At 47.8% G+C, this 14,984-nt stretch overlaps 1 protein-coding gene across 1 annotated transcript in view; it reads left to right on the forward strand.

Annotated features, from left to right (window-relative positions):
- The window catches only part of ANKRD27 (ankyrin repeat domain 27), a 73,499-nt gene that overhangs the window by 31,426 nt on the left and 27,089 nt on the right, over positions 1–14,984 (forward strand). The window contains exons 4-17 of the mRNA XM_019654477.1: positions 867–1,021; positions 1,477–1,536; positions 1,624–1,677; positions 1,785–1,850; positions 1,938–2,014; positions 2,712–2,833; positions 3,892–3,970; positions 4,483–4,615; positions 8,716–8,808; positions 9,923–10,050; positions 10,642–10,724; positions 12,043–12,158; positions 12,600–12,692; positions 13,862–14,059. Coding sequence (XP_019510022.1) covers positions 867–1,021; positions 1,477–1,536; positions 1,624–1,677; positions 1,785–1,850; positions 1,938–2,014; positions 2,712–2,833; positions 3,892–3,970; positions 4,483–4,615; positions 8,716–8,808; positions 9,923–10,050; positions 10,642–10,724; positions 12,043–12,158; positions 12,600–12,692; positions 13,862–14,059 — 1,457 coding nt within the window. The remainder of the gene's footprint in view (positions 1–866; positions 1,022–1,476; positions 1,537–1,623; positions 1,678–1,784; positions 1,851–1,937; positions 2,015–2,711; positions 2,834–3,891; positions 3,971–4,482; positions 4,616–8,715; positions 8,809–9,922; positions 10,051–10,641; positions 10,725–12,042; positions 12,159–12,599; positions 12,693–13,861; positions 14,060–14,984) is intronic.

A 14,984-nucleotide genomic window follows, 5' to 3' on the forward strand; every position in this document is an offset into this window, starting at 1 on the left:
CGTAGACCTCAGTGTGGATGTCGCCCCCTGCAGTTGTGCAGAGCGGTAGCCTGGCTTTGTCTCTGGGCCTCAGCTTTAAAACTAGCTCTTACAGGATTATTACCCACCCAGCCCCACTATTGTGCCTCTTTGAGATCTTACTATATTTAATCACTAATAATCCTTCAGTGGCTCCAGGAAGTTGAGATAACAATGTACCAAAGGCCCTCGGAGGCTTGTATTATCAGGAATCAGGGCTTCTTCACCAGAGTCTCACAGATCATGCCCATGGTCCCAAATAGTCCAGCTTTTTTTGTTTGTTTGCTTTTTTAATATATATATTTCCCCCCCACCCTCCTTCCTTCCCCCTCCGAGTCCAGTTGTGGAGGACGTAGCTCACTGGCCCATGTTGGTATTATGAGCACTGCGCTGTACCCACCTGAGGCAATCAGTCGCTGGCCACTCACGCTAGCTCACGGACGCTAGCTCACAGACGCCCACAGCAGCCCACGGCAGCCCAGCTCCAGGTCGAGCCATTGTGGACAGTCTTAGCTGTAGAGGGAACAGCTTACTGGCCCATGTGAGAATCGAACCGGCAACCCTATTGTTCAGAGCTCACGCTCTAACCAACTGAGCTACTCGGCTGCCCCCAAGTAGTCTAGGTTTTGTCCCAGGAAAGGACTTCAAGAAAATCAGGCTCTCTGGACCCCGGGCTGTCCTGTAACTGGGCAGCCCTTGGGCAATATCTTGAAATAAGGTCATCTCCTGCCCCCTCCCCTGAAAGATTTGGCCCCAGACCCTGGGAGAGCAGAGCAAAGGATGTGGCACTTCCCCCGTTAGGACACAGTAAAGGTTACAGCCAGCCTGACCGTCTGTCTCTTTTTCAGAAGAGCCTTCGAAACCCTCAGACCCCTTTTCCCTGAAAACCATTGAAGATGTGAGAGAGTTTTTGGGAAGACACTCGGACAGATTTGACAGGAACATCGCCTCCTTCCAGCGAGCCTTCAGAGAATGTGAAAGAAAGAGCCTCCGTCATCACATAGTCAGTAGCTGGGTCTTGCTTTGCCAGGCGTGCCCTGTCTCACAGGCCAGCTTAGAGCCCCGGCATCCCTCTCAGTTTATTCTGAAACTTCGCTGCCTCCGCTGTTGGAAGTTCTGTTAAAAATGTTCCCTTCTAACTATGAAAGTACTACAGGCCTCTGTAGAAAACTTAAAAATCACAGAGAAGTATAAAAATAAATAAATGAATGTTGTTACCCTCTGTGTTGACCCCAAGAGGAAATGTTTCCTACTCTTAATACAAATACACCTAAAAGAAAGAGAAGTTGATAACAATCACATCGTTCGTTGGATAAGCTTGCATTAGCACTTGAAGTTTGTCACCCAGGAAGTACATTCTGTAGAATGCTGTCCTCGCCCCGGGACCCGTTGCGCGTCCTGGGTTTTGTGTTATGGCCTCGGATTACGAGTGACATGTCTGTCTGCTCTGTTGCACAGGACTCCGTGAATGCCCTCTACACCAAATGCCTCCAGCAGCTTCTGAGGGACTCTCACCTGGTAAGCAGCAGGACTTGCCAAGGAGAGAGTTGCAGTTTGCCCGCACGCAAATCCACGCTCTTTAGCTGTACTTCTCTTGCCTTCTAGAAAATGCTTGCCAGGCAGGAGGCCCAGATGAACCTGATGAAGCAGGCGGTAGAGGTAAGAAGCCAGGGCAGCAAGGGGAGGAAAGGCGGCAGTGCCCTGGGCTCTCCTTGTTGCCCATCCTGCACACACACGCCCTGAACTGGGGTCTGTTGATTTCACAGATGTACGTCCAGCACGATATTTATGATCTGATCTTTAAATATGTGGGGACCATGGAGGCAAGCGAGGTAGGTTCTAAACCTTCATCAGCCGGGATGGAAGCCTCATTCTTTGCTTTCTAAGAATTTTGAAGCTTTGTTAAAATCTGTTGTTAGGATGCCGCCTTTAACAAAATCACAAGAAGCCTTCAAGACCTTCAGCAGAAAGATATTGGTGTGAAACCTGAGTTCAGGTAAGGGTTTGCGCTGCAGCAGCTCGGCAACCTCAGAGGCCGAGACGCCATTTCTCCCAGAAGCGGGGCCCTCGACAGCTCGCTGGTTTGACTTGGTTCATACCAAGGAGCAGTACAGTTATTTGTGACCGAGGACACAGGGCTGACATTGGCAGATGGCTGTTTTGTAGCTGTCATCCTCCTGCATCTGTCTGCCAGCATACCAGCTGGGTGGGAGCTGAAGGGGCTGAGGTTTTGCACACTTGGCCTCTGGGTGGGCCCATGACCCAACCAGGTGGGTTCCGCATGCAGACATCTCACCTGTCCATCTGAGGGAACCCTGCCAAAGAGGCACCTCCTTTTGAATTAATTTCAGTTTCATTAGGATACAAAAATGTCTAAACTGTTTATGTTTCAAGTGTTTTTTCTCCTTTGGGCAATTTTACTCCAGGGTTAAGGATGTTTGGGTTTTTTTATTTTTGTTATTTCTAATTTTCTGGAGCAGCTATATCACCAGGCAGCCTGAATGGGACATTTAAAGCTGTTGTGTTTTGCCATTGACTTGAGTCAGATGGCTTCTGAGTTGGTTTTTTTTGTTGTTGTTTTTTTTCACGACTTACAGTTTGTTGTAAGAAATGTAAATCAAAGGTATGTTATTAGAGCAAAGAAGTTGCCCTCACCCTGGTCTTAAGTTGCCACTTGCCAAATTATTTTACAGCTTCAACATACCTCGTGCAAAGAGAGAGCTGGCTCAGCTGAACAAATGTACCTCCCCACAACAGAAGTTGGTTTGTCTGCGAAAGGTGGTGCAGCTGATTACACAGTCTCCTAGCCAGAGAGGTTTGTGCTGGGGAAGGGGCCTGGCAAGGGGGCAGATGTATCTGCCAGATGCAAAAGTCTGTTAGGAGCAGTGCTGTCTGAAAGGGTCGTACAGATGGGCCCATGTGCAGCAAGCAGTGTGTGTGCCCCGGGGGCTGTTCTGAAGAGTGGGTGCCTCCTCATGGGGGTGGAGGGTAGCGGTGGCATAACTAATAAAATGGTGGCAGAGGAGCTGCGGCCTCCGAAATGAGCCAAGCTGGTGATGGGTCCGTGGGGGTTCGACTGTTCGGTAGACTGCTCTCTCTCATTTTGTGTATGCTCTCTCTCTCATTTAAAAATTTTCCTTCATAAAAAGTAAACCAAAGTAAGGTAAGAAAAAAGCAATGAGGAAGCAGATCTGTGTGTGCAGGTGGGGGATGATCTTCAAAACACAGTAAATGAAACAAACAGGAGTTTGTTTCACAGAAACATCACAGAAAGAGGGGGACGGCTTATCTCCATACATACGATGGTGAATTCAGACTGTCTCTGGAAAGATAGACAGGAAACAACAGCAGTAGCCTCTGGGAAAGACGACTGGGTGGCAGGGATGGGAGGGACAGTCACGGTTTGCTCTCTTGTACTGTTTGAATTTTGAAACCTGTGAATGGATTACTTAAAATTTCAAAACACAAATAACAAAATCAAGCTACACGTCGGCATTAGACGCCACAGTGCATAAACCAGAAATGATCTCAGGAGGAAAGAGGCTTTCGGCGGTGGCTCTGGGCACAACGTGGCTTTGTGTCCACTGTTGCTGACCTCCCTGGGCTCTTTATGCATCCCGGAAGGTGGCGAGAGGTTGTCTGCTTGGAGCGCCTCTCTTTTGCACATGTTCCGAGAATGTTAGGCATTCGTTTTCCTCTTGAAGGTGACATCTACTCAGGACCCTGTAAAGGAAATTGTGCCGTTGAATTTCTCCCTGATGTGTAATCTTCCTGGATGGTGGTTTTGTGGGATGGATGGTGGTGGGGAGCGGCTACTCTTGCTGGTTCATTGGAGCCTCGTGATGACTTTGAACATGTGTTTCCCCCTTGCAGTTAACTTGGAGACGATGTGTGCTGATGATCTGCTATCGGTCCTGTTGTATCTGCTTGTGAAAACAGAGATCCCTAATTGGTAATATTTTTTTGATAATACTTTTTTCAAAATGGCAGCACTGGCACTCACTGTACTGTGGTGGGTTTAGTGTAACTAGGAAATTGAGCACCTCTTACAAGTCAGGTGCTGTGCTTGCCCTGCCTTCCTTCAGCAGTGGGTGGCTATCGTGCCATTTATAGATGGGGAAACTGAGGCCCAGAGAGCTTACGTTTCTCGTTCTGGAACACGCAGCAAGTCAGTGGATGAGCAGGAAGCCGACTCTAGTTGTGTGTGGCCCCAGAGTCCATCTCCTTCCCACAGGAACCCACAGCTCATTTTACAGTAATCAGCTTTCTAAAAACTAGCCTGTTCCAGGAAAAGAACAAAGCAGTTTTACTTATTTCCTAATTGCACACACCCTCGAATAGAGAGCAAGGGGGCAGCAGTCATCGCTCCCTGGAGCTCACCGACTTCAGTCACCCAAGCCAGTAGCATTGTTTCTGCAGGTGTTAACTGCATGTACAGTAAAACCTTTTTCTTCCTTTTGTTAGGATGGCAAATCTGAGTTATATCAAAAACTTCCGATTTAGCAGCTCGGCGAAAGACGAATTGGGATACTGCTTGACTTCTGTTGAGGCTGCAATTGAGTATATTCGGCAAGGAAGCCTCTCCGTTAAACCACCCGTAAGAGCTAACCCTCCTGTGCTAACCTTTCTTTGTGGGTGTCCTGGCGCCTTTGATAGGGTTCTGAGGTTGGCCTGGGGGGAGGAGATTCTTAAATCATCTCCCGAGAATGGGGCCTCAGCTGTCTGTGGGCTCTGAGGCTTGACAGCCACCCAGCACACTGAGCACTAACTAAGCACCTGATTGGCTGTGAAAGTTTGTAGGTTTTCGTTGGGAGTCACCTGGTTCACATCCCGCATCATCAGTCCTCAGCATCCTCAAAGGTACATGGGCAGAGGGGAAGCTAGAAACTGAATCTGGATATCTTGACCAGGATAGGCCAGAAATGAGATTAACATTTGCCATTTTAGGACTCAGTGGCCTTGTTATCATTTTTCTGGTTGGTTGGTGAGCTTTGGCTGAGGAAGGCGATTACGTTTCTCAGTGAATTGTGAGGATCTTTAAACCAAGATGACGTTGCTAGTCTGTTTCGCTACATAGCAACCAGCAAAACATGACATTACTCACAGAAGCCACCAAGCTGACATTGATAAAGTAAAAACATTTCTGTACTGCAAACCAAGAGGCCTAAGGATTTGAACCTTCATTTGATCCTAATTTTCTAATGATGTTAGACTCTCCCCAAAAAAGTGATAAGTTAAAACATCTGGAAAAGAGGGGCCGGCCGAGTGGCTCAGTTGGTTAAGAGCTCTCTCAAGAGTGTGAGCTCTGAGCAACAGCAGTTCGATGCCCGGCCCGAGCTGAGCTGCCAACAGGTGGCAGGATGGCTCAGCTAAAAAAAAAAAAAACATCTGGGAAAGAATCGCATAGACCTGGTCCAGACAGGTGCACTCGGGTAAACACTGTTTCCTTGAATTCTTTCATGTTAACATGTTCATGTATTTTCCAGTCTTTCCTATCCATGCATACTTTACATAATTGAAATTATATTGTATACAGCACTGTAATCTGTTTTTCCCCCAAGAAAACAGTTCTGTTTATTATCTGATTAGAAGACTAATATTTGCTTATAAATGATAGTTGCAATATATAAAGCTGCAGTGAAGACGACAAAAGCCTCTTATAAACTCACTGCCCGGGGGTGACTTTCCTTAACATTTGGGTATATGTCTTATATCTGTGCCCATACAATTGTATTTTTAACCCAGATTTGAGATGATGCTGCACTTGGCACGTAGCTCACCATTATCAGGTGCTCGCTGAAGAGCTAAGCTCTGCTGTTGTCTGGGTTTCAGTTTGACCTCCCACATGTATGTACATGAAACTAGAGGCCGTCCAGCTCATCTCAGACAGGGCTGGCTGTGGCTCTTGCAAAAGTGGTTTCTAGTGTAGGGGGAAATCATTAGCATTCTAGAAGGAACATGCGTGTGCACTCTGCATGCACAGGTGTCTGCGGAATCAGTTGCCACTCGCTTCCACAGTAGGGGAGTAAGATTGCTTCGTTTAAAATCGTCTCCTGTGAGGTTCTAGGAACGTGTCGTTCCCATGGCGCCTGGAGTGGTTTTCTGTGGTGGCCTGCCTTCTGGTTCTTTCCCTCTCATTGGTCTGAGAGGTCACTCCCTTCCTGGCTCTACCACCCTGCAGAGGAATTGCCTGATGCTCCTTGATGGGGTCAGGGGCGCCCTTGTTACCTGGAGGACGTGTCCACCTGTTGAAAGTACTCCTGTCCCCTTGGCGCCCCCGTACTGTACCATGGCCGCCCTGCTGGCTTTCTTTCCATAGCCTTTGGCCAGAGTGTAAGGAGGTGGCTGACCAGTGTCAGTCAGATTCCCACCCCTACTTCCACTTCTGAAAATATTCCAGTGGGACTGGTGGTTGTTTCAGGGGTGGTCCCTCTAGTGTTGGTGTTGGTTTGAGTCCAGCACTTCTGTTTGCCGTTGAACAAGTCTGTTTGTCTCTCTCAGCCTCTGTCCATCTTCCTGTCTACACTGGGGATAATGCTGTATATTTCACCTCTTGCTAGGTGGTTGTGAGAATCAAATGGGATATTCGAAAGTGCCTTTTTGAAGTGGAAAGTGATACTGGTGCCCTTACTTGCTCTTCTAATACCCCTGCATCTGGGTGTCTCTGTTTCCTGGTTCTCTGATGCATTCTGCACAGATAGCCCCAAGGATGGCTGTTGGCTTGGGTGGGCAGGGGTGGTGGGACACGGCCCAGGGTGCCCCCCCTTGTCAGAGTATCTGACCCTGGACTTGCCTTCCCAGATGGGAGGTGGATGGTCCTGTCAGATGATGGGACAAGGTGTGCGTCATCCTTACGGCTGGCTATGAAGCCCATCCTGTGTATCGAGTGGGTCAGATCTGAGAGATGCTCTTCAGTTTATTGACAGAGCAGGTGTTGTGGCTTCCTTGTCTTTCGTGATGCCAGCATTTGGCATTCCGTCTGTGGCATTGCCTCTGCCATAGCTGCCGACTGGTTCCTTGTCAGCAATGCAGTTCCATCTGGGGATGATTGAGACCACCGTTATGCATTGGCATCATTCGTTTCCTGGAGAAAGAGCTCCAGAGTGTCTCCATACAGCAGGCGAGGTTTCTGAAAAGCATTAAGGACTAATTATTACTAAATTTAATTATGTTTTTCTGTCGACTCTATGTACTATAACGTTGTTTTGCAGAAATTTTCTCCCCAAGATGGAATCATACTTGAGCTAACCATAAACATTCTTTACACATAAAAGCTTAACTATTAGGTCTCGTAAATAAAGACTTTTAGTTCTTTGAAAATAAACGTTAGCTGGATGACTCTAGTTTTACCTTTGTGGACCAAAAAAAAAAAAAAAACAGTGGCGAGAACCCTGAAAGAATCTGTACCCTGCTCTAGCGTTGCAGGTTTCTAGTCTTTCTCACTTTACCGAGTTTTTAATAAATAGCATTTACCCCATTCCCAAATAGGTCTTATCTGATATGCTATTTCTTCTGATAGTTCATTCTTCCCTGAGGAGTCAGTCCTAGAAGACTCGCCTCTCTTCATCACTGCCCTTCAGATAATTACCCAGAGTAGAGCAAAGAACCCTGAATTTACTTGAACAACGTCTTTGATGTTTCTCTGACCCTAAGCTGCTTGGTTATAAATCACTGAATAGAATAGGTTGTTAGAGCTTTATATAGCATATAGCAGCTGGGGGCAAAAAATGGCTCTAATTCTGAGGTGCTGATGTTCGTTTGCCAAGTAAACCCTCTTAGGGAAGTCAGTGTGAGGGAACCGGCTTGACAGCAGACCCCAGAAATGGTCCATTCTCCGAGATGTTGTCAGCTCTATCTTTAGCTAAACCTCTGAGTCAGAACTTCGAGGACCATAAAGAGAGCCTTATCCTACAGTTTTGTCAGAGTTGGTGAGTTCTGGCAGCAGCTGGCTCGAAAAATTTCTCTTTACTCCCCACCAAGACTCTTTTTAAGGAAGTTAATTAATTTGTCATTAGACCATTTATTGCAGGTGAGCAAGTGAGCATTAAAGTGTCTTGCTAGAAATTCTTTCATAAAGTAAGGATACATTTTTAGATTTTTGTGTCTAGGTAAACATTTATTACCTGCACTATGAAGACCTGACTTGATTAATTGGGATGGACCCAGTATCTTATTGGACTTTAGGCCAGTGGCCATATTGTTTGCTATTTTAGTAAGTATGTGCAAAAGACAAGACCCCACTCTCTACTGCTGATGGGCACTGGGAAATGTGGACCAGCCTGTCAAATGGTTTTCCTGTCTGTAGGCCACAGATCAAATGGCAGGGGATAAGGGCTATGCAGGCTAGGACAGAAATTTGAGAGGAGATAGAGGAGGCCAGGACAATCCAGGTTTCCATCTGGAGGATGATGGTGTATGCATGCTACATTCCATGCAAACGAATGGCGTGCCGCCATTCTCCCAGATCCCCACTGGGAAGCTGTCGTCGGAGCCACCACTTCCTGGAAAGACAGATGGGAAGCCCTTCTCCCAGCGTGATGAGGGTCGGCTCTCCAGTTCAGTGAGTGGGGCAGCAAGGCACTGCTGGCCCTGTTCTAGGGAAATGGCAAGGACAGTTCCTGGGGTCCTCTGTTTTGACGGATCTGCACTGACATCCCGTCCCTTGTGATGAAATGGATTGTTGGGTTTTCCCTGCAGGACTCTGAGGGGTTTGGCGACAGGCTGTTCCTTAAGCAGAGAATGAGCTTACTGTCGCAGATGACTTCAACTCCCATTGACTGCCTGTTCAAGGTGAGACCCCAAGAAGCCCTTGTGGGCACAGGTGTGGGAGCCCTCCATCGTCCACAGCTCAGGCGACTCTACCGAATCCACAGGGCGGTCGACGAAGTTCACCACTGACGCTCGCCTTGTGCTCAGAGTGGGTTTTACGAGTGGAACCGGTACATTTGCCCCTCGCCCCAGCGTGTGCTGTGCTATAGCCGCACTGGATGGCTCACCGAGCGCGCTGGGCCTCCATGCGTGGAACCCCCTGCGTGGGCTGCGTTCTCTGTGGTCAGTGAAACACAGCTTATCGTTCATGGCCAACTCAGTGGCACCTCACTGGTGGCCCCGGCAGAGCTGATGCCTCTTCTTGACCCCAGGTGTCTGTGTGCACAAGCGCTGGCCTGGGAGGCCACCATTATGTATCAGTGTCATGGTGGTGGTTTGATCATATGGCAGCATATATGCAGATCTGATAGAGCGTTAGGAGGCTGGCGAGGTACCCCACTGGGCAGTCAGCAAGGGCTAGGTGATGGCAGACCTCCTCAGGAGGCCACCCCGAGCCAGAGTGGGTTCCATGGAGGCCCAGAGAACCTCCTGGGGCAGCAGCGTGCGCCCCAGAACATCTCACTCCTGGAAGGAGCACATCCAGGAATCACAGGGCTGAGCCCTGCAGGTTTGTTGATGGGATCTCCTACTAATTGCAGCTGTTCCCTTCCCCCCTAAACTGAGGTTCTATCAGAATCCAAGAGGACAGGACTGAGGCTTGTTCTAGTGAGGTGTCAAAATCCACACTGAGGTTCTGGATGTATTGACCACCACCACCACCACCCTCCCCCTGCCACTCCTGTCGCATTGGAAATTTTGTCATGTTATTTTTTTAATTATGGAAATTTCTAACATTTACAAAAATAAAAAGAGTGGTATGATAAACAAACCCCCCATATAGCCATCTCTCAAACTTTTTCATCTCTACCCTCACCCACTCTCCCCATCTACCCAGATTATTGTGAAACAAACCCCAGAGAACAAGTCATTTCACCCATCCATATATACGTGTTCCTATAAGGATGCTCAAAAAATTCATACCTTAAAAAGCAAATGATTTCTTAACATTGATAGCATCCTTGATGTCACTTTTCAGCACATTGCTTCAGGTGACCAGAAAGAAGTGGAAAGACTCTTGAGCCAAGAAGACCAAGATAAAGATACCATCCAAAAGATGTGCCACCCTCTGTGCTTCTGTGATGACTGTGAGAAACTTGTCTCCGGGTAAGAGGGTCCTCGTGGAAGGAGGCTCAGTGTGCCAGGACGCAGGATACCGGGGCCCGGGTGGAACTTTTCCACTTCTTTGCCATGCAATTTTGAATGAGCCACCTATCATGGCTGCGCGCAGCTCCCTCTGCTATAAAGTGGGGACAGTAATCTCTGCCTCTTTGGAGCATCAGATGGAATAAAGGATGTAAAAATAGTTGGCATGCCACTGGGTTAGATACCTGGGTAGGTGGACATAGAGCTTGCCCTAGACTTGGAAAGTGGGTTTAGGATGGGAAGATTGTCAACTTCCCCCAGTCACCTTTTTGGTCTCCCCTTAACCTTACCATGCTATTTTACTGGGTGTCTACGCCTAGAGGGGTGGGGCTGGGTAAGGGACGCTGGAACTAGATGCCTCAGTTCCTCACCCTGTGGGAGACTGAGCAAGGGCTGGATTATCTCTAGGACACTGTGGGAGAGGCCCAGTTTGGATCAGACCCTGAGATCTAGCTTCTAGTCCCAGGACCCTGGCATGGCCAGCTTTGTCAGGTAACGGCTCTGTCATGCCGTCCCTAGGGTGTATTTTTCTGTCTCTTCGCTCTGTTTTAGGAGGCTGAATGATCCCTCAGTTGTTACTCCATTCTCCAGAGATGACAGGGGTCATACTCCGCTCCATGTGGCTGCCCTCTGTGGTATGTGGTCCTGGGTTGGCCTCTGTGGGTTGTCAGGGCAAAGGGATGGAGCCAACGGTGGCCCAGCAGAGACCCGGCTGACGGGGTTGGGGCGCCGTGAGTTGGGGTGGTGGAAGGGACTGCTTCATGGGCCCACCTCCGGGGGCTTTGCTGGAAGAGAAGAGTAGCAGACATTCCACAGGCCTTCTGTGCTGCCTCCAGGCTGGAAGAGCGCATGTCCATGCTCTCACTGTGTGGACATCTGACGCTGCCCTGAGCCAGTGGGCCAGGGAGGGAAGGCTTCAGTCTGAGCTATGATAATGGTCTCAGAATTGGGGTTCTTATATCTCTCTTTTAAAAAATACCCTTACTGTCTTTTAAATTGCACATTCAAAGGAGAAAACACAAACTTCTTCAGCATCAAAGCCTGCTATCTTTCTGTCTCCCAGAGACAATTGTGATTTATGAGTGTTTGGAGTTTCACATACTTGTATATATGAATATAAAATATATGACGTTGTGGGGATCATACTGTTCTGTGCTTTTTTTTTTTTTTTTTTTTTTTTTTAGTTTTTTGTGGGTTTTTTTTTCAATTGGGGAAGGGGAACAGTGTTGGGGAATTGGGAAAGGGGAACAGCCAAACAGCAAAGTTGTTGTCCTTCAATCTTAGTTGTGGAGGGCGCACTAGCTCAGCTCCAAGTCATCGCCAGCTGGCCACTTGCAGCTGCTCAGCTCAAGGTGCCGTGTTCAATCTTAGTTGCGAGTGGGCATAGCCCACCATCTCGAACCGGCCACCTTGTTGTTAGGAGCACGTGCTCTCACCAGCTGAGTCATCCTGCCACGTGTTGGCAGCTCAGCTGCAGTTCAGCTTGGGCGCAGCTCACTGTCCCATGTGGGAATCGAACTGGTGACCCTGCTGCTCAGAGGTAGCGCTCTTAACCAACTGAGCCATTTGACTGGCCCTGTGCTTTCTTTTTACTTGGCAATATATTGTATAAGAACATTTCTCCTTGTCAGTATTTTTTTAATGGTTGCACAATATTCCATCCTATGAATTGATAAAGCATGGACTCTTATGTGGATGTCTGAGGCTCTTTTCCACTACCTTCCGTTGCCCAGATGTGGACTGGAGCCGTGTCCCCTCCAAGAGTTCCCCCCAAAGTGCCCTGAACCTGCAGGGTCTGACTTGACATTAGCTCTGGTTCCTTTTAAGCAGAAAAATAACCTCCAGGCATGCTTTACGCCGGGGAACAAGAGGGTAAAATAATGTGGCTTCACGCTTAGGGTTTGGAAACGTCTTCTCTTTCCTTCCCCATTGTGAAGTCCTTCTGTGCCGTAGGGCAGGCATCCCTCATTGACCTCCTGGTTTCCAGAGGCGCTGTGGTGAACGCCACGGACTATCACGGGTCAACTCCACTTCATCTCGCGTGTCAGAAGGGCTATCAGAGTGTGACGGTAAGCAGCAGGGTGACGGTGCCACCCCTGTGTGTGCATTCAGGTGAGCTAGGCTTTGCATTTTGACTTTCCAGTCGTGCCAGCCACGCTTCTCTATCCCACACTGGCTGTGCTTTGGTCACGCAGGAGGGGCCACAAGGCTGAGGCCCCTCCCTGGGGGTCCACTGCACAAAACTGTGAGGTCTAGATTTGAAACAGCCAATAATCTGGGGGAAGAAGGGTGAGGCTGTAGACTTTTTCTCTTGAATCTCTACACATTTTATAAGGAAGGATGAGAGTGATGATACCATTTTAACTGTAGTATCGGTAAATAAGATTGGAAGTGGAAGCTAGCGACCGCCCCCCTTGTGAGACTCCAGGCCACACCTCCCGAGGAAGCACGCGCCTGGCCTTGTGGTCTTGCTGCTGTTGGTTCACCTGCTTTCTCCTCTCCTTTGGAAGCTGCTGCTGCTGCACTACAAAGCCAGCACCGATGTGCAGGACAACAACGGCAACACCCCTCTCCACCTGGCCTGCGCTCACGGCCACGAAGACGTAAGTGTACCTGCTGCTCTTGGCTGTGTCAACCCGTTCTCACTCGTGGAGAAATGTGAATTTCTGATTAGTTCAGTGCAGTATTTTTGTGTTGGTGATTACTGTAAGATCCAGTGTGTAATTTTTTTTTAATTAAAAGAATTTTGAAGTTTATTACAGATGCTCTGTTAAAATAACACATCTGAAACATAATTGTCCATTATCTTATCATAAAATTCAGACTTTTTCAGTCATCCCTGCTGTCATCTGGGTCTTACCTTTGTTCATATTCAGTTTTTACCTTTTACTTTTTTATAGTTCTATCAAGGAGTTTTATCATTTCCATTTTCACTTAATATTTGTGTGTGTTATTTTTTTCCTAATCACTCTTTCTCTCTCCCCTTTCTTTTCATAGTAATATACAGGAAGATTTAGACATATGTAGGGTTGAGGCTGGGTTAGGTGGTTGATATGCTAAAACAAGATCATACCCTTCACATTTATATGCAACTTGCTTTCCTAAACAATACATTATGGAAATCCTCTAGGTCAATAAACAAATATCTAGCCCGTTCTTTAATTGCTACATAATGATCAGTTATGTGTGTTGTGTTCCCAAGACCACCCCCTGGTTCAGTGAGTTGTGACAACACATGTGAAGTGTTGTCTACCAGGGAAGCTCATTAGGGACTCAGGGCCCAAGAGTTTTATCGGAGGCTGTCCCATAAACACCCTCTGCCTAACATGTACCAAAATCCCAGACTCCCAGAAGGAAAGCAGACGTTCAGCATAAACCATGTTATTGTATTCAGAGTTCAGGCACAGTGAGCCCCTCTTATCAGTGAGGGGATTGTGGGCACCCTCCCCAAATCCAAGCTCCCAAGGAACAAGCAGACTTTTCAAGGGACTGTGGTCTCAGGCCTGCTGTGGTAACTCCTTTCTGCACATGCATACGTCACAGTTGATTCAGCCATTTCTCACTGATGGGCAGTTGGGTTCTTTTGAAAAAATGATGTGTCCTCATCAGGGAAGCTGGAACCCCTGAGTTGTAGATCTCTATCGCTGCATGTTTGCTTGGTGAGTGGAGCCTTGATCAAACTGGCATGTGGGCCTAGGCTGTAGAGTGCACAGATGTTGCCCGAGGCTCGGCACGTGAGTTTTAATGGCAGCATTGCCCAATTTCTTTGCAGTGTGTGAAGGCTTTGGTGTACTATGATGTGCAGTCATGCAGACTAGAAATTGGTAACGAGAAAGGAGACACTCCCTTACACATAGCTGCACGTTGGGGTTACCAAGGCATCATCGAGACATTGCTACAAAATGGAGCAGCTACAGAGATCCAGAACAGACAGAAAGAAACGCCTCTCAAGTGCGCATTGAACTCAAAGGTAGATTTTTTTTTCTTTTTTTTTTTTAATCTCAGAGCAGCAATATGGCTTTTAAAAAAATCGATGTCCACAGATTAGGTCTTGGCATGCTGGACAAACTGCATTAGTGCCTGAGGACAGAACTTGGCCTGCACCCTCTGTGCTGCATTTGGGACCTGGTTGTTAATGGGTTTTACTTATTTATATTATTTTGAGTTTTCCTAGCAGTTTTTCTCTTGTGTTATTCCACTCCCAGCAGAGTTTGCCCTGGCCTCTGAGTGCAGTTGGTTTATAAACAAATGGAGCGGATGCAAACAGGACCATGGTGGCACCTGGGGACAGCAGAGCAAGGGAATGTGGCAGGGCGCAGGAAGGTTCAGGGCTCTGTGTTCCTGTTACTTCATCCTCAGCTCCTAGAAAATCTTACTCTAAGTTGGCCAATTTTGAACATCATTGGGTGATTTGCTAATGAAATACTCATCCTTTCCTGGTCGTAATTTCTGGAAACATGTCATTCTTTGGCAACATGAGAAAGTGCTCGCTTCACGAGTGGGTGGGGATTGAGGGGGGCTTCGAGAGACCAGCTCTTTGTACCCCATCTCCCAGCAGCAGCTCTTGTGGAAGGCTCGCCTTCAGAGACACGTGTCTGACCAACTGGCCAGAGGAGGCACAGGCCCTCAGACTGCTGTGTCCAGAACATCAACAATGTGTGGCTCACATAAGCCATTCCATTTTTTATTTTTATTTTTTTAAGATTTTTATTGGGGAATTGGGGGGATGGGAACAGCGCTGGGGTATTGGGGAAGGGGAACAGACAAGTTGCTGTCCTTTTGTTCTTCAGTCTAGTTGTGGAGGACGTTGCTTTACTGGCCCAAGTTGGCACCATCATTGTGCTCTTCCCAGGCGAGGCACATCAGTCGCCGGCTTCTTGACGGCCGCTCACTGC

This window comes from Hipposideros armiger, unplaced genomic scaffold (assembly GCF_001890085.2).
Source record: "Hipposideros armiger isolate ML-2016 unplaced genomic scaffold, ASM189008v1 scaffold_224, whole genome shotgun sequence".
NCBI lineage: Eukaryota > Metazoa > Chordata > Mammalia > Chiroptera > Hipposideridae > Hipposideros > Hipposideros armiger.